The sequence below is a fragment of the Eschscholzia californica genome, unplaced genomic scaffold, assembly GCF_041429995.1.
Source record: "Eschscholzia californica isolate CP2 unplaced genomic scaffold, dmEscCali1.0.p SCAF_4, whole genome shotgun sequence".
Lineage (NCBI taxonomy): Eukaryota > Viridiplantae > Streptophyta > Magnoliopsida > Ranunculales > Papaveraceae > Eschscholzia > Eschscholzia californica.
Window position 1 is genome coordinate 15,674,873 of NW_028238461.1, and position 23,701 is coordinate 15,698,573.

Below are 23,701 nucleotides of genomic sequence, written 5' to 3' on the forward strand. Positions count from 1 at the left end.
GTATGACATTATGTGTATTTGGCAGACTTGTAAGAAACTGTTGTTTCTGCTCGATTTGTTTCACGCACATGTCTGTAACATTATTAGTCTATGATCTAGATTATTTTGTTGCTTTGTGTTGTTACTTTTTTGAAGTAGATAAATTTGTTTCGACAATATCATCAATGGTTTGGTCTGGTCTCCAGTAACCCAATACCTGATAGTCCAAGAAATTTGATGCCCATGAGCCGTAGTAGACGACTAATTTTAACTTGGACCATGCTCGAGCCCATCCGGTAACCCTAACTTGCGATTGGATTTGCTACTCCGGTTGGAACCGGGCCGGATGGGTGGAGTTAGTAGTCACGGGTACCCGGTTCAATCCGTCTCCGACTGAATTCGTTTCCTATAGGCTATAGCAGTATAGCTTACTAAAAAGTAAAAAATGCTTTAGCTATCCCCAGTAAAACCCCCTCTCTCTCTCTCTCTCTCTCTTTCTGTCTAGGTCACGGAATCGGCAGTTGGATCTCAAAGGTATGTTTGCTTGTTTACTTATCTGAGTTTACTCCTCATTTAACATTAGGGTTTCAACGTCTAGCAACATTTGATAATCTGAAACCTAATTAACTTAAGAAGATCAGCAGATATGAGTAGGAAGGTGGGAAAGTAATGCTAAATAACATTGATCAAGTTCAAACCATCTCTCATAATTTTAATCCATTATTCTTAATCAATTGGAAGTGATTTTGGGTTAGTTATTTCATATGTATAATTTGGGGATTTAGTTGTGGATAGGTATCATTCAGTTGGTGTTTGAAATTAAACAATTTCTGAATAAAACTGTTGAATGTGTATCTCTACTTGTTTGAAACCCTATCTCTATCTATATTTACTTTTCAACTCATAAGGGTTTTTTCTGCATTTATTTTGCTAAAATAAAAACTTATGCTTCTTAGTTCACTTCATTTGAATCAGCTAAGTAATGGGGAGGATTTATATGTGTATATATTTTATATTTATATGTCACGCCCTAAGCCCTAGCAGCTATCGACATTGTCTCCTCTTAGACACCCAACCCCAAGCCCAACTAGTACGGGGTTGATCCTGGCGAAGATTCCACAAGCCCGCCCTAAAGGCCTTGGTATTTATTAAGCTTGACCTCGCACTTATGGCCAGGCTTTGGACACTCTCCCAAGCGATGTAGTTGATGTGGGCATTTAGCAGCCTCAAAGTTTGGAGTTGTCCAACAAGATATCAAAACCATCGCATTCGAAGGTTGGATGCTGTTGGTAGTCCAATGACTGTCGATAAGTTGCAAAATGGGGAAATTTTTGTTCTAAAATTAGTCCACGATATTTAGTTCTTTTCTACTTTGTTGCTGTACTGAATTTAATCTGTTTTGATAGATGTTCTGTTAATTTCTTTCTTTGTTTTCTATCTCAGTTAATAAGAAGCATAATTTTGAAAAGGTGAAGATGGAAGCTAAATTCTTTCGTTTTCTCAAAATCGTGGGAGTTGGATTCAAGGCCAGAGCTGAATCAGAAGGCCGTCTCTTGTTTCTTAAATTGGGTTATAGTCATGAGGTGGAACTGACCGTTCCACCAGCAGTTCGTGTCTTTTGCTTTAAACCAAATATTGTTTGCTGCACTGGTTTAGACAAGCAAAGGGTTCACCAGTTTGCCGCTGCAGTTCGAAGTTGCAAGCCTCCTGAAGTCTACAAAGGCAAAGGTATAATGTACACAGACGAAGTTATAAAGAAAAAACAAGGAAAGAAATCGAAATGATTCTTTCGGGTTGTAGTTTTATATTACGAACAGTTTCTCTCTCTAGGGGTCAAGAATCAAGCGAGTTCATAGTGAACGGAGATCACTCCTTGTTGCAGGGCCTTTTTTGTAGCTTAAAGACATCTGTTGAAACATTTTATAAGTTCATCAAGTAATTGTCTCATTATTGGTTTAAGTAATAAGAGAAGAGCAACACTAAACGAAATGTTGGGTTGATTTTTTTTTTTCCCCTTTATGAACTTAGGCTGCATTTGAGCTAATTGTGATCTAACATTTTGGGTTCTTCGTCTTCGAGCAATGTGTTGTGTCAGCTTAATTTACATATCGAGCAATGGGGATTTGTATTCTCATGATAGGTGGTGTTTGCTTTTTATTTTCTGAATCTCCCTCCCTTGAGTCTGACTTGTCCAAGTTATTTCAAACAACACTCTTAGTTGTACTTGTTTTGTGTTTTACTCAAAGGGATCCAATATTACTGAGAGCCAATTATTCGAACGAGTTGGACAATTGACATGAAAAGACAAGCATTTTGAAATCTGACTCCAGTCTATTAGAATCACATTAGATCCTGAGACTTAATTTGAAAGAAACAAACACCACCACTTTAATCTGAATAATGTCAAAGGGCCTGATATTGCAAGGTGTTTACTGGGTTAAGCAGAACCCATCATCTTCAAATAGAACTCTCCAAAATCAAATGATTCATATCGAATATATCAAGTTCCTATACAAGTAAATGTTGAATCCATGTTAGGAGAAAAAGACAGAATTGTGATTCCATGATACTATGCGTCTCTGAACGGCTGGCTACAACCTGAACGTTTCATAGACAAACTCAATCTTGCTCTGGTCCAGATGTATCTACACTTACAATTTACAGCAGAAGCTAACGATCTTCTGTATTATCCTCATCTTCATCCTCTGTAGGTACTTCATAGCGAGGCTTATTGTACTTTTCACGCAGCTGCCTTATTGGGATGAAATCTCCTGCTGAATCAACTCCGTAAAATAAAAAAGAAATATATGGATGATCGAATCTTCCCTGCGCGTATGTGAAATCGATTATGTTAGAAACAAAGTTCATTGACACATTAGGCATCCCCAAGAACTCTGTAACTCACTCACTACTCACCATATCTGGTTTCTCAGGCGCCACCAAATTTTCTTCTGGAACTACAACACAGAAACAATGAATGGAATATAAGGTTGATAGTTACAGAATAGCGAAAAATAGATTAGTAAGGAATTCTACAAAATGAAGACGAGCCCTTAGGTCATAATCTTGAAGGGGTTAATCCACGGAACCGAACTAGTCAAGTGCAAGGTGCTTGTGAAGAAACAATCGAATTATAAGAATAAGCCAGAATTTTGTGACTTTACCATAAGTTACGAGTAGGTTTGGATCTCCACGTACGTCAACCAAGACCTGCTAACAACTATGATGAGAAATCGTGAATAACTTTTTTGAGAGGTTGAATGAATTATATTAAGAGGAACCGAATGCATAAATACTGTATTGCAACTTTGTTTGATCTTTCATCTTTGAACTTATTGTATTCAATGTTAATTTTGTTCCGTAACCAACAAGCGGGATAACATAATAGATTCGGTGGTTAAGTAGAAAATCACTAGATATAGTAGATAAATTGGGGCATCATAACATCGTAATGACCAAATAATAGCAATAATCTTAATAGAACGAATGTACACAGACAGTAAACTGAGAAAAGAACGCCAAGAGACACTGATATGACCTGATAAAATGGCTGATTAGACCCTCGCTGCAACTTCTCAACCTGAGCAGTTTCCATCCACGAATTTGATTCACAGCAAACAGGATCCATCCCACATATCACAGCACGGTAACCTGAAGAAGTTACAAGACACACCCGACCAAATTATATACTTACCCATCATTAGCTGTTTTAGCAGAGCTTCACATAAATTCTGATCCTTCTAAGCTACATGAACAAATGCTGTATGCAATTAATTGTAGGGAAATTAATTAGGTTGGACAAATAAGCAGGGGCGAGCCCACATAGGGGCCCGTGGGGGCGCAGGCCCCCACGACCCTAACGTGGCTCGTTAATGTTATGCAACATTTGTCACTATATTAGATACATATATCTATATATATAGATATATATATATTTCCGTTTTTCAAACACATTTCTACCCTAGCTTAGTTGGTGAAGCGATTATGTTTCAATATTGAGGTCAAGGGATCGAGTCCCACGCACAACATTCTTTTTTTCTAAAAAATTTCTACTACTTACACTTTTTTTCTAAAATATCTACTACTTAAGTTAGTTGAAATTATTGTTGGCTTAAGATGACTACTTATTAAAAATACATTATAAAGGACATGTTTGGCTTAAAATTGTTCTTAGTAATTGAGATAACTCAATTTTGACCTCCTCAAAGTGTCCAACTAAATAAAATGGCCTCGCAGAGATGACGAGTTTTCTAAACGTCCCTCTTAATTTTGATTTTGTATGATTTTTCGGTGACATGTATTTTGAATTTCAAAATTGTCTTTTTCAGACTTTTGTTCAGGTAAACATGTTATTAGAAAGAAAACTTAATCTTCATCTTTTCTTCCATTACGATCACTTACTCTTCATCATCTAGCATCGTTCTTCTTAATCTTCACCATTATCTCTTCATCCCCTCCTTTGTTTTTTATTTCAGTATATTTTGGGAATCTAGTCGGAGGAAAGATCCTTGATCCATATTGAAAAAATTAGAGATTGATTGTTATACATCAAAATTACCACGGAATATCTAAACTATAAATAAAATTTTGTTAAGAATTTGCTTTTCAATTCTAGCTTGATTGTGTATTGTGGAATTCTTTCATTAACTATAACAAAGAGGTGCCCCCACTCATAAAAGTTTCTGACTTCGCCACTGCAAATAAGTCATTTCCTACTAACTAGCCAGTACTGTCATCACTACCGTTTCTTTTGAGACAATGGGAAAGAAAAGAAACCTATAATTTATTAGTACACGTCCACACGCCTGGAATCATATATGTGCTGAGTGCATGCACAGTCATTCACTTCTATCCTACATACGAAACCAATATGCATGGAATAAGAGATACGCACCAAACATCTTATGTCTCACTTTCTCCCCCAGGCGAAAAGCGTATTCAACGTTCTCATATACCAAAGCTTTTGCTGATACAGCAAGAGACTCTGACTCCAGTTTTGAAATTTGATCACGCAGTTCAGCTGCCAAAGCATAATTCTCGTTTCCAATTGCTTTTTGCATATCTGCTCTGAAAGGAAGAAGCAGCGTGATCTTGGAGGTTCCAGTTACTATTCAGAAACTACTCTAGACTTTATCAAATCTATGTGTTTAACCAAAAAGGTAAAGCAATCCCCATAGATTATAAAAATGAAAACATGTGGCCCCACACCCACCGAGTTTCTTCAGAGAAATTCATTAATATAGTACATTTCTCCCAACCTACGACTCTACGAGTAAATAAGGATAAATTGTACTAGCAGTCTCACCGTAAACGAAGAATGCTTATAGCTTTATCTTGAGCTTCACTTTTTGAACTTGATCCCCTTTTGGATTCCCTCTGCTTCATTACCTCTTCTTCAATCTTCATAGAAACAACATATTCAAATGGAAAAGTTATCCGTTTTCATGCTTCAAGTACATGCAAAAGGAAAACTAGAATGTGTATCAACTATGAACTATCTATAGAGATTTTCATAGCCATAGTTGAATAAGTAGTAAATAAAATCTTTTCATAGTATAATTGATGTGATATGAAGTATTTAGCTTGTGGAAGTACCTCAGTGAGCTTGTTCCTATACTGTTGTGCAATTTCATACTGCTCCATATTCAATGCACACTGCCATTAAATTAACCCGACGAACAATAATTAGATGAGATAAAAGCTTAAACTGATAGCAAGGGAAGTTCAGAAATCGCAACCTACAGTGAATATCTTTTCAGAAAGAAGTTCATGAGTTCTCGTGATAAATGCTTATAGAATGAGAGATATATCATGAATGCTGTTTACCCTTATGCACACGATTCGGATTCAGCAAACTGAATTAAATTAGAAAGATAGAACTCTTGTTTTGTGTGCATTAGAAAGATAGTAGTTGGAACAAGTGTTTCGAGGGAAAGCCCGGCCATGGATATTTCTCCTCTCTTTTCTTCGTGCGAGTGTTTGAGAAATAATTCAAATATTTTATCTTATAGGTTTGACTAGAAGGATCTGCTACTTCAATGAATCTTTAAGCCACAATGATATTTCTCCAAGCTATCATTTCAATCTGCTTTCTGACATCAATAAAGAGAATACTAGCAGCAAAGAATCGAAGGACATGAATACCCTAGACTTCATTGTCTTTGTTTGGGAATTTGATTGATACTTTCTGTTTTTCATCAACCTAGAACAATCTTTTGACCTAATGTCGACAATTGAATAGCTGTCAAACTAATCATTTGTGCAAGGGATTTCATTTCAAGAAACAGATCAAAACAATATAAACTTGCTAAATCACTCAATGTGCACTAGAAAAGACTGCATAGAAGGCTGCTTACCTGAACTCGTGTTGCCAAATCGAGCTGGAAAAAGAATATCAAGACATCCTCATTAGCACTTTCACTTCGCTCAGAACTCGCGTCCGCCTTCTGACCATCCCCTTTAAACCAACCAGCACCAACCCTCAGACTCCTTTTCCTTGTTCCATTTGATCGACTTGTAAGAAACAGACTCGATATACGATTAGGACAAAGACATAGTGTTTCTGAACCAGAGAAAATCTGGGTATTGTTCATTAACTTGAAACCACTTCTACATATAGAATTCAGTCCATAAATCCCATTGTTCACCGTCAACGGGCTTGCTGACATACCATTCACCATTTTCACCGGCATTCTGTTATTATTCGCAATCGACTCTCTCCAACAATACAATCCAAGAACAATGAACTTGATATACTGTCTATTCTCTAATTAGGTCAAACCTTCCCTTGAAACTCTTCTAATTATTAAACCAACATCGATTTCCTATACAAGAATAATCAGAAACTGTTTCAAATATGAGAATGTCTAAAAGGGTATAACAGGATTTCAACTAATCAGTCAAGGGCTTATTATAGAGTCAGTAAGCTCTCCATAAGCTTATCAAATTTGGAATTGACTAAAAAATGACAAGTCTTTAGGTTATTAAAACAAGAAATCACAAATTCGTAGCTTAATTTGAGGGAACAAAGAATCGATGAGATTGAAAGTTGGGGAATTATGAGAATTTATAGTGTAACAGAGATGCTTGAGATTGAGATTAAAGTTACCTGGTTGATGTTGAAATGGAAATATTTCAAGGACCAGAAAGAAACTAGGGTTTCTAAATGAACACTCGTAGGAGTGGCTGATGACGGTAATAGTTCTGTAAACCAAAAGCTTTGGATATTGATCTTGTGTTTTACCAATGTAATGTAATTTCCGTCACCCACATGTAGTTTTAATCAATTGGAGCAGGACAATCCATCTCAGATAAGATTTTAAATGTAATTTCCGTCCAACAAAATGAACTAGTGTTGCTGAAACTATAAGGTCATGTTGGACAATCTTTTTTTCTTTTTTTTTTTTTTTTTTTGTTGAAAGTCATGTTTCCACACTCCAAAACTATTATGGCAAAGGTGTTTCCTTTTTCTTTTTAAGAATTCCACTGCCATCTAGGTTAGTCGTTACAAGGCATTGATACATCATGAAGATGTGATACGCACGATAACTGTCTAACTGAAACCAAGAATGAAAGAGGCCTAAAGCCTAACAACATGAAAGAGGCCTAAAGCCCGACAAATTTGTTACATTATTTATAGCGTAAATTACATAGAATAAAAAATCTTGATAGCAAATTGCTTCCACCGAGACTCGATCTCACGGCCTCATGGACTTAAGAGGGATGTCCAACAGCTGCACCAAATTGAGTCAATATAATTTTCAAAATAAGTAAAAAAAAGAACTTTATAACTATTATTCAGATTAAATATTTATAAAGAGTAAATTATCTTTTTAAATAAATAATTTTTTTGATATTTTTAAATTTTCAAATACATAATTTTGTAAATAAATGTCAGATTTGACAAAACTTATACGTTTAGAAATAAATTTTGATTATCTTTCTAACAAAATCTACTTCGAATATATTTTTCTCGAAAAATATTCGGAATAAATAACAGTTTTCATCTTTTTTGCATGTTGAGTTTGCAAAATTCACAAACTCGGTGTTTAGAATGCACACTCAATTTGCAAATCTTGCAAACTCAGTTTGCAGAATGTAAGCTCAATTTATAGATCTCGTAAATTTGGTTTCTAGCATGCAAACTCGATATGCAGATCTCGAAAACTCCACTTACATAATGCAAATCCGATTTGCAGATTTTGCAAAGTCCATTTGCGGAGTGCAAGTTCAGTTTGTAGATCTTGCAAACTCGGTTTGTAGATCTCGAACAAAAAACTGAAAGGTCCTTCTTCAAATCTGACAAACTTATTCTTCTTCGTGACCTAATGTTAATAGACATGGAAAACATTATCTTATTCTCTATCTAATGACCACATGAACAGCTGAAAACATTACTTCATTATCTCTCAGATGGCAGAGCAAAATTAAACCTAAACAATTAAAAAATTAGTCCTCAAAGAAGGTACTATAAGTTTGTGTTGGTGGTGGTGAACTGGTGATCTATGTTCACGACCTAAAGAAAATGTTTAGAGGTCCAATATATTAATCATACTCCTAATTGTGACGAAACTATTGAAGAAATCATTGGATTGGCGATGAATTAGAAAACCCCTACACATCTCTTGAAGCTAGTCTGCTTTAATTCCGCTTTGAAAAGTTAGAGTTTGCCACGATTTATAAAATTGTCAGAGCTTCGACTTTGTCGAAGTTTACTTACTGTAGGTAGATAAGAAAGTAAAAGACAAATAAGGGGCGAGCTTGTGCTCTACAGGTCTTGGGATGAAACTTGTGTTTTACGATTCTTTAACAAGAGGGTTGGTGTGTCAACTAAAGGCTTAACCTTCTACGCACATTAGCTAGAGCCTTTAGTTTCTGTATGCGTGGGTAGAGGCCTCCCCTTTCATGGTTGTCACTTAGAAGCTTCATCTGAAGATAAACGAAGAAGAATAGAAATAAGCTCATAATTGTAATGTCTCGAGCCTCTGCAATAATCGATATTGCTCCCGCTTTTATAACCCAGATCCAAGAGGTACGAGTTTTTGGTTCTTGGTGAAGGCTCAATGAGCCCACCGTAAAGCCCTTGATACTTACTAAGCTCGAGCGTGCACATATAACCCAGACTCTGAACATTCTCGTGAGCGACATGAGACTATTACAATTCCCCACCCTCGGCAAAGAGTCGCCCTCGACTGATATCGCTTGTGACGCCCCAAGCCTTAAGAGTTATCGATATTGTTCTTACTTTTACCACCCTAGACCCAATCCCACAAGTATAGGATTTTTTCTTGGCGAAGGCTCCACAAGCCCACCAAAAAGACCTTGGTACTTATTAAGCTTGAGCGTACACCTACAGAGATCATTTCGTTCTAAAACTTGTTATCCATTCTTTAGAGATCATTTCGTTCTAAAACTTGTTATCCTCGTTTGTTTTGTATGTGTTGAGTTTCTCTTTATTCCATGCTCACACATTAGAGTGAACTGTATTATCTATTTTTGAGTGATTTCATGTTTTTGAGTGCATGACCGTGAGGCTAAAGTCGAGGCGAAATGTACTAAGATAGGAATCGAGGTTTTGTGACTTTGAACTTAGATGATGCTCATTATGATTGGACACTCACATTTTCGGATGAGACTACTAGTGAGGAGACTTTTAGCATATATATGCGTTTATCGATTTTGATTCGTTTGTTTAGCATGCTTGAGTGTGTCATTAGTTGTCATTATCTTATTTACATCGATGTTGAAATCTTTTGTGTCTTTGGAATCTTGAATTTTGTGGGTATATTAACTGGAAACCCTCACGAGACGACACTCGTCCACTAGGGGTAACATAGGGGTTTAACGGCTTGTTGCATACGCTAAATGCAACCGGGATTCCTCCGAAAGTGAGTTAGGATTTTACTTTATTGTTTTGTTTTGTTTATTTGCTCGAGGACTAGCAAATTCTAAGTTTGGGGATGTTTGATGTGGCGTTAAAATACCACTTTGAGATCACTTAACTTGGATAAGTTAGTTCGTTTCGGGTTTTATTTCTAATAATTTATGTATTTTTCTTGTTAGGACGCTTATTTGGAGTTTGGCATTACATTCGGAATAAAACGAAGCAATTCGTCACATTTTCGTCTCATGTAGAAGAGATCGAAAGGAGAGGGAACTAGGGGTATTTTGGTCATTTTGTGAAATTTAGAGGCTAAATGGAAAGTGGAGCCAATGGTGAGTCCGACGGCGAAGACGGAAGTCGAATCGGAGTTCGGACGAAAAGGTTATGGAAGAAAGAAGTTGAGGGTCATTTTTGTCTTTTCTGAAAATTAGATGAAGTAGAGACAATTATGAAGGCACCTCCTTGGTTTCTAATGAGATACAAGGCCCAGCCCAAAAGTCTAAAGAAGAACAAAGAAATTCTGTGAGCACCTCCTCTCTAGGGGTCAAAGTCAAAGTCTATGGAGGTGGTCAAGTTAAGGGTCTTAATTTTAGTAAAGGAAAAATAAAATAAAAAGAAAAAAAGGCTGGGGGACTTCATCTTCTATAATCAGAAATTAGGGTTTAGAGGAGTTTAGAGAGAGGGAGAGAAAAGGGAAGCCGCCGGCCATAGCTTGGCCGGCCGGGAAAACAGCAAGCTCTAGGGTTCTATCACCGGCCGGAAAGGGACAACAGCACGGGACGGCAGTAGCTGCTCGGGAGCATCTCGGTAGCAGCTTGGAGCAGTTGAGGAGCTCGGGATTCATCACCGGCACAGCTAGAACGCGGCACAGGAAGGAACAGACCTGCTCGGGCTTTGCCAGAGAGCTTCTCGGCAGCAGCTCGGTTTGAGCATCAACCAACAACAGCAGCTCGGTTTGAGCATCAACCAACAACAGCAGCACGGGAACACCATTAGAGTTGCAACTCGGTCGGAACAGCAGCTGCTCGGGTCCAAGCCTTCAAGGTCAGAACAGCAGCTGCTCGGGAAGGACAGACAGGGCCGGCCCTGACCTTTCGGTGGCCCGAAGCGAGGTCTGAAAATGTGGCCCCTTCTATTAAATTGTAAAATGTATTACATGAAAACCGTAAGTACTGCAAAATATTTTCATCATATTTATAAACAAAATACTCCTAGTTTTTTTGATGATTACAATCACTGAAATTTTGTTCTTCTGAAAATTTTCGATGCAAAGTCACTAATAATCGTCGAATAATCAAGACTGCCAGACATATCCTTCTTATTAGATAATATAGCTACTCCGTTTAACCTTTCTTGCGACATAGTAGATCGAATATAAGACTTAATCAACTTTAACTTAGAAAAACTTCTTCCTGCAGAGGCAACGGTAACTGGTATAGTCGACATAATTTTATATGAAACCCATGTGTTCGGGTAACAACCTTTCTTATCTTTAAAAAAATCTAGCACTTCAATTGGTCTTTTGACCTCATTTGGTAAAAGACGCTTCAACACTTTCAGTTCAGAAAATAAGTCTAGTGTCTATGTCATATGACTCGTTATGCTTGAAAAAGGTTTCAAGGCAAACACATGAATCTCTCAAATCACCATCATCTTGGGAGTTTAACTTTTTTAACTCAAACAGAAAACCAAATATTTCTTTGTACTTCTGAAATTGCTTGAATCTGCTCTTAAATGAACAAAGAGCATAATCTAATATGTATATGAAATAATTAACTCTAAATGGTTATGCAGATGACATTGATGGATCTTCACACACATTCTCGTCAAACTGTTTCTTTCTTCGAATAATACGTTTTTTTCCTAAATGTTGTTTCAACTCCCATTTTAATGGCAATCTCTTTAGCTTCAATCATGTCTTCTTTAAACCCCACTTCTCTATAATCTTCAAGATAACGAATGAGTCCATTCAATTTCTCTAATGTAACATCAATATTTGTATCTTCAGTTTGAAGTGTTTTGCTAATTGAGTTTACCGAAAACAATATATTATGCCAAATAACTATGCTCAAAAGGAATTCAAAATTTTCAAAATCTTGTTCTAATGTATTTTCGGCATCATGAACTATTTTTGAATCATCACTTGTCTCAACCAATTCTTTTAAAGCTTCTAGTAATTAGGATTAAAGATTAGATTTTCATCAATAGTATTTCGTTAACATAATAAACCCTACACCATCTAGATATTGTCAATTTTGTTATTATATATAACAGGAAAGAGAGGGAGTAAATAAATAGAAATTTAGATTTAAATGAATTTAATAAACTCTACAACATCTAAAGATCATATATTTATATATAATAGGAAGGGGAGAGAAAATAAATAGTAGAAAATAAGATTTGTTCTATCTTAAATAAGGCAATAACTCAATGACTTTGAAGAATCCAAGAAGGGAAGGTGACTAGGTGACTTGGTGAGATGAGTAGATGATATTGGATCTCTCATCCCGTAGTGGAGAAGAAGAGGGTGTTCTCGGGTCCGGTTTGACACTTTGGCTTGGAGAAAGAAAAGGATATTGGGATTTCATGATTTGGATATTCAAATTTCAAAAAACATTTTTTTTCATGTCAAACAAACTGTTGGGCCCACTATTCATTTAAAGATCATCAAATTTGGTGGCCCTTTTTACTTAACATTTGTTAAATGGGGCCCTTATAATTTTTTTAGCGAGTTGGGCTTCTTGTATATTTCTTAAAGAAATTAATGTCTTTGGTGGCCCCTAAAAGTCGGTGGCCCGAAGCGACGCTTTGTTCGCTTGTGCCCAGGGCCACCCCTGAGGACAGAGCTTGCCGGATCTTGAATCTTCACTTGGCCGGATTTTATCTCACTCTTGTGGCCGGAAAGTTTTGGGGTCTTACTTGAGATTCTCTTGGGTTGAGTTTTATGTGATTTCTTTGCCATTTGATTGAGTTTTGGTGTTCAAATTCTAGAGAGAGAAAGCTTGTAAAGCTTTAATGGTGGTTTTGTAATTTGAGGAAGAAGAAGACTGACTACTAAGGGGAACTCTGGTTCTGCTGAGAGGACACTTAGTGTATTCTGTTAAAGGGACTCCTGCATTCTTTTACAGGGAGGTCGACAGCACTTCAAGACATATATTTCCCGTCGATCTTAGTCTCGCGCCTCATCAAATAGGGAGATTCTCATCTTAACTCGTGTCTTTCTTTATTTTCTTCTCGTTTATTATGTGCTCCACCATGTCTAGCTAGCTTTTGTAGTCGGATACTCGTGATACATGTTTTGATGTGACAAGAGTTTTATTGCTTTTAATGATAAAATCTTCCGGATTTTTAGACCGTTCATGGACTGGAATCTGAGTTAAACCAAGAGTTCGTTGACCCATCCAAGTAAATGGGTGAAGTTAACTAACTTTTCATGCTTATAGATCATTAGTACTAGTCACTATCGACTTTGTGGATTGAAGTATCCTCCTCATTCGATTCTTGCTCGACCATTTTTCCCGAATCACTCTCACCTCTCACTTTTAGATTAGATCATTTTATTTGTTTATTTATTATAAACCAATCAAAACCCCAATTATCATCTTTTCATTTTAGTCTGAGTTAGTGGTTGACACCTAGACCGGTGGGCTAGACTTTCTCGATATTTTTATTACCTTCCTATCTTCGTGGATCGATCCCGGTCTTACCGGGTTATTACTTGACGCCCGTATACTTGCGGGTGGAGACCTATTTAGGGTAACCTTTTAGGCCCATCACAAACATCAAGGGTAGCGTAACAAAAAATGAGCACTTGAGTGATTTTCGCAATAACTAGAATGTTGCAATGCTTGGGGGTTAGCCGGTTATGGGCGATCTATGTCTGGGTGAAGTTCGTAAGTTATGGGCGCCTTCTTCATTGAGGGTCGAGAGCCGGATGATCTATTGGCCTTTTAATCTGGATCATTAAGATCTCAGAGCCTTAGGTGGACAGAGCATGTGAGCTACATGGGTCATGGTCGTTTGCTAACTTTACCCATAAATTAATCGTGGGCCTTGGTTGCTAGCTAGCTTCACACGTAGGTGGCCCGAGTTGTTTGTTAGCCTAGGTCGGGTGAAGCTGGTGGACTATGTAAGTCGTGACAGCATGTAATCGGGGAAGATGAAGGTGAGTTGGAGAGAGAGAGAGAGGTGAGTTGGAAGAGAGAGAGGTGAGTTGGAAGAAAAAGAGGTGAGTTGGAGAGAGAGAGAGAGATGGGTGAGTTGTAGAGAGAGATGAGGTGGAGAGAGATAGAGGGGTGAGGTGGAAATAATGTTTTTTAAATGTTTTAAATTTAAAATTAAGAAGGGTAGTAATGACATTTACTTGAAAATAGGGGGTCATATTTGAATTTACGAAAAAAAGGGGGCCATAAAAGAAACTCGTCACAAAGTAGGGGGTTATATAGGAATTAACTCTAAAATAAAGTACAATAAGGAGAAGTCATTTTTTTTTTGTTTAGGACAATAAGGAGAAGTCACATTACAAAATTGCTTTTTCCTCAAAGTCCATTTTGTTTAAACATTCTCCCCGTGTGCGCCGATTATGACCTACTAGTATTTCTCAAATAAGGGCAATTGTGTTGTAATAATTATCTGCCCGCTCTTTGCAATAATAAATCTAATTAATTTTGCCACTCTCTCTCTCTCTCTCTCTCTCTCTCTCTTAAATTACACCACCTCTAATTAAATTATTCTCTCCCTCTCTCTTGCGAAGCCTTTTCTGGTTTTCCCCAACTTTCGATCTGGTTCATGGCGACTGCTTGTACGAACACATCTGCCCTTTCAAACTCCGTCTGAATTCTCCCACCCCACCGCCAGTTTTCTCTCTCTGTGAATTAATTCGTACTTTCTTTCTCTCTCTCGATCAATTTATAGGGTTTCAAATTCATTTTTTTGTATCTTCATCATTTTATAATTGAGCTAGTTTTCTTCGAATTCTAGGGTCTTGGTTCTTCGATTGTTTATATCAAGCTAAAGATACAAACTTTAACCGCGGATCTCAACAGGCAGGTTAGATTACATATCGATCCATGTTTTTTACACTTTCAATAGTTAAGTTTGGGGTTTTGATGTATTTGACTTCAACCTTTTTCTTTAAATGATTGTTTGATATTTGTTTTCGTGGTTAAAAGATGATTTATATCTCTTCTTGAGCAGGGCCGGCCCTAGTATATCGGTATATCGGGGGCCCCAAGCGAAACCAAAAATTGGGGCCCCCATACAATGGATATTAGAAAAAAATTAAGTAAAATTTAAACAATGCAAATGGTAGGAATCAAACCCTTGACCTTTTATTTAAGATCTAAACCCTTTATCACCAAGCTACAACTTAAATTGTGTATGAAATTGATTTAAAATATAATTAGTTTTTCGAAAATTACATACAAAATATGAAACATGAGGCCCTTGATTATTTGGGGCCCAAAGCGACCGCTTTGGTGGCTTTGGTCACGGGCCACCCCTGTTCTTGAGATCAATTTGGGGAGTCAACTGTTATTGTGTTTCCTAAAAAAAAAATCTGTGGGTATTGATTTTGAGTTTTTAGTATACAGTCATTGAATATATCAAAACCTAATCGATTAAACTGATATTATCATAAGTTAATTAATGAAGTGAAGTGATAAAAAAACTGAATTGGACAATTCCGAGGACGGAGAAGGTGGGAAAGTTGTTATGAACCCGAAAAAGATTTCAGGCACCACTATTTTTTTTTAAAATTCACAAGGGATTTTTTTGAAATAGGGAATAGTTAATTGAAAGAGGGCATTGAAGAGTAAGTTAATTCTCTTCTATTGGATTCACACCTTTGCCACTATTTACCCAGAATGCATTACCTGAGTCTAGAAGCCTGAGTGGCGAAACTCCACTCTTCATGGTTTCCTAGACATAGGGCAACGAAGCAACTAATTCGAGGGTTGGGATCTGTTTGCTGGGGCTACGTAATTGCACCTTTGGGTATATGTGATCTCCCATGACAACATTTGGGATCCGTTGATGGTTACGGCCATCTGAACATTTTGATATTAGATATGAATATTTTCTTACCAATCAAGTGATGGGTAACTCCTCAGATATCTTGCTTTATTCCATGTTTGGCGTACCTGGAGAAATCATATTCGTTATATAAATATGTTCTAATATGCACCCCTTGATTTGTTTGTCACTATTCTTCTACATCAGGAAAATGGACGGATCTAGTCATAGAGGAAGCGTTGGCACCGACGCCATCTTATCAAATTATAAACTTGGAAAAACTCTAGGCATTGGTTCATTTGGTAAAGTTAAGATTGCGGAGCATACACGGACTGGACATAAAGTTGCTATAAAAATTCTCAACCGTCGTAAGATAAAGAATATGGAAATGGAAGAAAAAGGTGAGTTTCATATGCCTACATGAGCACAAATTTTCTTTAAAACTCATGCTATATATGTGTTCTTAGTGCATATGTAGGGTCTCTATTTAGATGCTCAACTTTATCAAAGCCTATGTAGTTGGCTTACAAGTAACTCATGAGTTGATTCGAGCTCGGTGGTAGTGTTTGGGAAGCATGGCTGATTTCATCCTTCCGCTTTTTCTTTTCTTAGTTTTTTTTTTCTTTATTTTTGTTAATTTTGTGTACAGAACTTATGAGTTATGATGGCTAGTAAAAAGTGCATTCAATATTATATTGATGTATAAGTTTATATTTTAAAAAAATACTTGGGCAAACTCCTTTGATCAGTGTAGAAATTAAAATTTGGTTTCTCTGTCTTTTTCAACTCTCCGATCACGTAAACAATTGACGGTATTGTAGACACCATAGATATTTTTGTTGTTTCAATGCTACCCCAGAAATCGGTTTGTTGAGGTATGTTGACTGCCTTTCCCGCGCAATGCAGATCATTATGATGTAAGCATTAACCTAAGCATGTGTCTCCTAAGAGACATTCACTCTATTAGAGTTGTCGAGATATCTTTTTCACTTCTCAATAGTGTCCACTTAGTTCTTATAAACCACCTAATAACCTGGTAGGTTTGTGTGTTATTTCTTGGTTGTCTACCATTTTGGTGTTACAATATTTTTGACCTGTATTTGGCTTCTCAATCTCTTCTTCGTTATGAATAATCCTGGATCTGACGGTTGGCTTCATTATAGAAAACCCTGGATCTGACATTTTCATTACTTACTGTTACGATAATTTCCCTCCATATTTTTTAAAAGAAGTCCCTCTGCAGAGGTACACAAGGCATTTAAGTGTAAATGACGAATTTTTTGCTTGTTAGAAACTTAGAATAGATTCTAGTTAAAAGAGATTGATGTGCTTATTTCTTTGCAGTTCGACGAGAGATCAAAATACTGAGACTATTCATGCATCCCCACATTATACGACTTTATGAGGTTATAGAGACACCCGGTGATATATATGTTGTAATGGAATATGTGAAGAGTGGAGAGCTGTTTGATTATATTGTAGAAAAGGGAAGATTACAGGAGGATGAAGCCCGGAACTTCTTTCAGCAGGTACAGGACACTCCTTCTCGAGACATATTGGTGCTTCTGCTCCTTTATTTATTTGTTTATCTGTGAGCAGATTATCTCTGGTGTCGAGTACTGTCACAGAAACATGGTGGTTCATCGCGATCTTAAGCCTGAAAACCTGCTATTGGATGCAAAATATAATGTCAAAATTGCTGATTTTGGCTTGAGCAATATTATGCGTGATGGTCATTTTCTGAAGACAAGCTGTGGAAGCCCGAATTATGCAGCTCCTGAGGTTTGTAATGAGTAGCCAAATCTAGAATGTTTTTCGTAACACTGGAGACTGCACATAAGCACAGGATCTTTGCACTAAATGCTGAAGTTTACATCTGTATGCATGAGAAATGGCAGGTTATTTCTGGGAAATTATATGCTGGACCTGAGGTAGATGTTTGGAGTTGTGGTGTTATCTTGTATGCTCTTCTATGTGGTACCCTGCCTTTTGATGATGAAAACATTCCTAACCTGTTCAAGAAAATAAAGGTATCTCCGACTTATCTAATTTGACCTGAGAATATATCTATAAGCAAGTTGCCTAACTCTGTAATTTGACATCAGAATGTATCTATTAGCAAATTGGATAAACTTGTTATACTCGTATATATTTACATTTTGGGGATCTAGCCACATTCCTGAAGGAGAGATTTGAGGTTAAAATAAGTTTCAAGAAATTTTGAGCCTTTGAGGTCAAAACTTCAATTTATGTGTAGTCTATGTTTTGGGGAAGCTTCAGAGAGTATCTATATTTCGTGTGTAGTCAATTTCGTAGCCTAGACCAAACAAAACTTCAACGGGATAAACATTAACTCGGGAAGCACCTTGTTTAATCGACACGTTTCCAGAATCAGGGTTATCTATTTTTGGCAATCTAAACATTGGATGGATTATAGAGATGATATGTGTGTTGTGGTAATTCCCTCATGTTTTCTTTGGTAATCCTTACCGCACTATGTTTCTGCAGTAGCCCTACCGAAATTACTTTTCAAATTTAGAGTTTACAGTTTACACTACTATGTTGTTGATTTAATTTTGTTCCTCAGGGTGGAATATATACTCTACCAAGCCATTTATCAGCTGGAGCAAGGGATTTGATCCCGAGGATGCTCGTAGTTGACCCCATGAAAAGGATGACTATTCCTGAGATTCGGCAGCATCCATGGTTCCAAGCTCATCTTCCACGTTATTTGGCTGTGCCGCCTCCAGATACTATGCAACAAGCGAAGAAGGTAGGATTCGTATGGAACTCTCTCAGTTTTTGTTGACCAGGGCCTTCAACAGTAATTTAAGGATTATCTTTTGAATCTAGATACCTCGTGGATAGTTGCTATTTAGTGTTACGGTGAGTCGGTGACAACTATGTGTTCTCAGTTTTCTGTCAGAAACTCAACAATTGTTTGACATTTTTACCGCGAACTGATAAGGCCTGGTTTTTCATAGTTTATTCCTTGATCTTAATACTTGAAAGTTATACTCCTAGATTTATGTCAATCTACAATCAAGGTCGCCATAGTCTGGGCTGGGTGAAGGAGTTTGAAATTAGTGGGGCGAGGCAGGCAGGGCTTCCTCCAATTATATTAATACGTATAACGGTATAAGTATGTTCTTCAATAAATGTACTTTGATCTACCTTAGACTTAGACACCGTGAGTTGGTAAATTAAATCAACAAATAGACAATAGTATATCATAAAATGTAGGTATTTGAGTGACCAAACCACTAAGGTTCTCTGTGGTCATATAGCGCTAAGTCAGAAGGCCGCACACTGAGAACATCAACTTGACAACATTGTTTACTAGAAAGGTAATTCTATAAGTTGTTTGCAGTAAAGTCATACAAGCGATGTACTAATAAGACCAACAACGGACAACTCTGTTTGTGACGAACAATTTTATTGAAGATAATGTGGTCGATTTATGCTCCTAACGTAGGTAGTTTCTAGCATAAGTTTTGTATATATGACGAGTGATACTGATTGGAAGTGTCGCCACTCTATATGGAATGTATCCAAGTTCAGATCTGGTAGACGTAAGAGTTAGCATACTTCATTGGTTTAAAACTTTAGCTGCATAAAAATGATTGGTGAATTTTTTTTTTTTTTTCCTGTTGATATTTGTCATTGAAATGGAAATCGAAGACTCAAGCCAATACGCATACACATGCATTTCTTGATTGATAATCATCTCTGGTTAACTTAATATTGTACCGGTAGGGTTAATAACCAACATGACCAACGTATCAAGGGTAATACTGAAAAAAGTATTCAAGATAGTACCTGCTGATGTGTTGTTGTTGTTATCACCCAAATCAATATCGTTTGTTTTTTAGTGTATCATATGTGGTTCCATCCTATATATTGGATATCAGTTACTTCATGTGTAGCCCAAAAGTAACTCAGGACGAGGGTATCCATAGTAAGAAACTCACAAATACTTCGTGATGATCCGAAAGTTATACATCCCCCTGTTATATACCAACTGTGTATGTCATCTGCAAGTTTCTTTCCTTTTCTCTCTTTTTGTCTAACTAGCTTTCTCCCCTTCATTGTTGGTATGCGGAGATGCAATACAGTTGTATAAGAAGTGTATCAAATTACATAATCAACTATTATTTCTATGCCATTCTTGCAGATTGATGAAGACATCCTTCAAGAAGTAATTACAATGGGATTTGACAGGAACCAGCTGATAGAATCCCTTCACAACAGGATACAAAATGAGGTATCTAGCATCTGGTTTATAAACTTCAATCTTCATTTAGTTTTCTTTGGTAACATTTTATAACTTTTGCAGGCTACCGTTGCATATTATTTGTTATTAGATAACCGGTTTCGTTCTACTAGCGGTTATCTTGGTGCAGAATTTCAGGAAGCAATGGTGCGTTTTCTTTCCGTTGTTTACATGCAACCATCTATTGGGTTTTATTTCCTAGTGTAGGACTATTTGCCACCTATCGAAGTGTCTTGTAATGTTCTTCGTATTTGGTTTTCTCTTTTCCTTATTTACTCAATTGCAGTTGCACATTATCATTTTAAGTTTTGTTCATTACAAGTCGGCGTGTATTTTCTTAGGAAAGTTGCCTCACTAGTATGCAATCCAGTGGAGCTGCAACTTCAGCTGTTGGGCATCGGCCGACAGGATATATGGATCATCCAGGAGTTGGTTTGAGAACCCAATTTCCCATCGAGAGAAAATGGGCTCTTGGACTTCAGGTATATCCGCACATCATACTTTGTTTTGCTTGCTTATATTTTAGTCAAGTACATTCTACCCATGTCTACTGGTTTTACTTTGGCAGTCTCGTGCACATCCTCGTGAAATAATAACTGAAGTTCTTAAAGCTTTGCAAGAACTGAATGTAGTTTGGAAAAAGGTTGGACCTTACAACATGAAATGTAGGTGGTTTCCTAGCTTTCCTGCCCACAACGATGGCCTGGTCAAATTTGAAGTTCAGGTTTGTGCTTCTTCTATATCTTTACATACCGGTACTGTTTTTTTGTTTTCAAAGTCAGGTATGAGACTTGGCTCGAGTCAGATTGCAGAACTATTGTTTTTGCCCGAGTCACCTGAACCCCTGATTCTAGTTCATAATCCCCTGACCTTCTTCATCTCTTGGGTGTTGGTATTTCTCATGGTCTTTCGAAGTCTTCTTGCAAATGAAAACCAATTTTTGCTTACTGTATTTGTTTATCGTATATTGGCAGTTATACAAGACTCGTGAAGAGAAGTATCTCCTTGATCTACAGAGAATATCCGGGCCACAGTTTGTATTTCTGGATCTTTGTGCAGCTTTTCTTGCGCAACTTAGGGTTCTCTAATTTACAGGACTTCTGAAGGTGAGAGAAAGCTTTGTTCACGAAGTCCATAACAGAATGCTCGTGAATAAAGGGTTCCAGCCACTTATGCTGTACATAATAAGTGTCACGGTTTTGTTCTGTTTCGAGCCCCTACGTTTTCCTGGGTTGCCAATCTATAACTCAAAGGGACCTCCAAGGAACTCAGCTTGAATGCTTGCTGGAATTAAGGTGTCATTGTTTTGTAGTGACTGTCATGTCCTTTAAGTTACAAATGGAACTTTCCCTAAACTAGAAGCAAGAATTAGTCGCACGTTAAGTTTTACCGTTATATACTGTAAAATGCTACTGATGTTTTATCCGCTTGACTTGTCAGCTCTGCTAACTATATATAGAACAAAGGAGCTCGACTTTCCACGCCTCAGCCTGTGTTTGGAATAATATGAACTTCTGCATGTTAGGAAAACTATGTCAGTTCTTGAGTAAGAATTGTTCAATGGTTGCTTAGAAATGAATGAATTTCTTTTGTAGGGCTTTCAATTATGGTTAAGTTGTGAACAGTGGAACTCATATGTGACGAATAAATGTGATCTTTAAACACCGAATACAATTATGGAATTTGTAGAAGTAAATATGCTTTCAGGGTATATATTTTCTGCTAGTCTGGACCATTTTTTTCCGTATTTTTTTTTAGTGATTGGTAAGAGTTTCTTGATTCTCATTGTGACCCAATTGCTCAACCAAACAAACTGCCTTTTATTATTATTTATAGCTTAATAAGTAGGAATTACAGTCCGAAGAGTCGCAATAATGTTAAACTCTTATATGTTGAAAGTGACAATCAAGCAATCAACAAACATCTTTAAAACCTAAGTAAAATGATTTACCGGTAGTCGAAGACTCATCTTAAAGCAATCAGAAACCATCTTTCACACTTTCATGGCGTCAAATTCACTCGTATAACTCGTAAAGGAAACACTCAAGCCCACAGTCTAGCTAAATGGTTTCGTATTCATAATTGTAATTTTATTTGGAATATAATTCCGTCTTTTATTTCGCATCAGTATTGTAATAATGCCCTTGTTTATTAATTTACTCAAGGAGGCAACCTAGCTAGATGTGTTCGTACTCATAATTGTAATTCTATTTTGACTATAGTTCCGTCTTTTATTTCGCATCAGTATTGTAATAATGGCACCTGTTTATTAATTTAGTGATCTTTTAAAAAGAAAGAAAAAAAAGTTAGAATTGACCATAAGCTACACCTCTTGTTTAATGCAAAAAGAAGAAAAAAGCTACACCTCTTGTCAAGAAAGATCTTTTGTTATTAAAAGGTTGTTTTGTAAGAGAACTTTGTTATCAAAAGGTAGTTGTGTTACAGGGTGGGAATCGGTCCGGGTCGGAACGGTCGGGTTCATGTCATTCATCGGGTCGGGCTGGTCGGGTTTTTAAACACTCTGTTCATTCGGGTTTTCGGGTTTAATCGGGCGGGTCATTTAAAAAATCCTAGTGTCCAAAACCCGTCTAAGTCCGTCAAATTTTTCGATTTTTTTCAATATCGGACGGCCGAGTATCGGGTTTTCACCAAAGTTTCAAAATATCTTGGTCGAAATGATCAAAATATTTCTATTTCAATGGTACCGAAATTTCTATCGAAACTAATTTAATTAAGTTTCTCTTAACAATGTTGTGTCAAGGGCATTCCGCACTTGGACACCAATATATGTATATATATCTATATTATATACTTCAAATACTTTAAAAATATATCTATTTAGATGTTATACATGCATACATAGATGCATAAAGCAAGCATACATATAATGTGCGTAGGTACTATCGTATAAATGGATGACATTATTAAGCGGGTTATATCCAGTAGAGATTATCGGACAGGCTCGGGCGGGATGTCGGGTATCACTTCAAAACCCGTACCCGACCCGTTGATTACATCGGGTCGGTCGGGCTAAACCCGTCTTCGAATTTCGGGCACCCGCGGACTCTAACGAACTCGGGTACCCGTGACGGGTTTCGGGCCTGCCCTAGTTTTGTAGGTCAGGAGTTTTAGGTACTTGAGTTAAAATAATGTTTAAAATAGGTAAAATACTTACAAATATTTTAGGATTATTATTGAGGTCAACATACAAAAACTAAACCACTTATGTTTTTTTTTGATGAAATAGATAAACCACTTATGTTTGTAAATAATTTCTTAATTTTCTCTTTAAATATATATTAAATAGAAATTTTTCCTAAATTTTGGATTCACATAGATTATGGGAAATTGGGTCAAATGACCTTTGACCCAATTGACTTTGGTGGCATGACCCTTATTTCTCAAGTTCCTTGAAATGACCCTATTTTTGTCATTTTTTTCCAAGTTTGCCCCTCAATATAAATCGAGTCTAGATTTTCTAGACACCCGATTTTGATCCAAACCGAGAAAACCCCCCTCTCTCTCTAGAACGAAATTTGATGGGTTCTTAAAGT

At 37.0% G+C, this 23,701-nt stretch overlaps 3 protein-coding genes across 5 annotated transcripts; 2 read left to right on the forward strand and 1 right to left on the reverse strand.

The window, feature by feature from the left end:
* Nucleotides 1-433: 433 nt before the first annotated feature.
* LOC147543149 (large ribosomal subunit protein uL6m-like) lies at nt 434-2,054 on the forward strand. Its single transcript, XM_086633879.1, has 2 exons — nt 434-513; nt 1,423-2,054. The coding sequence occupies exon 2, from the start codon at nt 1,455-1,457 to the stop codon at nt 1,761-1,763; it is 309 nt and encodes a 102-aa protein (XP_086490005.1). The 5' UTR covers nt 434-513; nt 1,423-1,454; the 3' UTR covers nt 1,764-2,054.
* A 353-nt stretch (nt 2,055-2,407) lies between these two features.
* LOC147543150 (uvrB/uvrC motif-containing protein) lies at nt 2,408-7,313 on the reverse strand. Of its 2 annotated transcripts, none has more exons than XM_086633877.1 (9): nt 7,088-7,313; nt 6,336-6,803; nt 5,575-5,634; nt 5,285-5,379; nt 4,874-5,046; nt 3,518-3,630; nt 3,144-3,189; nt 2,896-2,936; nt 2,408-2,805 (listed from the first exon to the last, which is right to left on the reverse strand). In XM_086633877.1, exons 2-9 carry the CDS (start codon nt 6,669-6,671, stop codon nt 2,650-2,652), a joined length of 1,020 nt encoding a protein of 339 aa, XP_086490003.1. In that variant the 5' UTR covers nt 6,672-6,803; nt 7,088-7,313; the 3' UTR covers nt 2,408-2,649. The 2 variants fall into 2 exon arrangements, with proteins under 2 accessions (XP_086490003.1, XP_086490004.1); XM_086633878.1 differs by having other exon boundaries at nt 6,336-6,824; nt 7,088-7,263.
* A 7,086-nt stretch (nt 7,314-14,399) lies between these two features.
* LOC147543151 (SNF1-related protein kinase catalytic subunit alpha KIN10-like) lies at nt 14,400-21,858 on the forward strand. 2 transcript variants are annotated; one of them, XM_086632709.1, is made up of 13 exons: nt 14,400-14,743; nt 14,843-14,911; nt 16,082-16,275; nt 17,219-17,403; nt 17,474-17,656; nt 17,773-17,904; nt 18,462-18,647; nt 20,049-20,138; nt 20,211-20,294; nt 20,489-20,629; nt 20,716-20,871; nt 21,122-21,253; nt 21,588-21,858. In XM_086632709.1, exons 3-12 carry the CDS (start codon nt 16,086-16,088, stop codon nt 21,233-21,235), a joined length of 1,461 nt encoding a protein of 486 aa, XP_086488835.1. In that variant the 5' UTR covers nt 14,400-14,743; nt 14,843-14,911; nt 16,082-16,085; the 3' UTR covers nt 21,236-21,253; nt 21,588-21,858. The 2 variants fall into 2 exon arrangements, with proteins under 2 accessions (XP_086488835.1, XP_086488834.1); XM_086632708.1 differs by lacking the exon at nt 14,400-14,743 and having other exon boundaries at nt 14,789-14,911.
* Nucleotides 21,859-23,701: the final 1,843 nt, after the last annotated feature.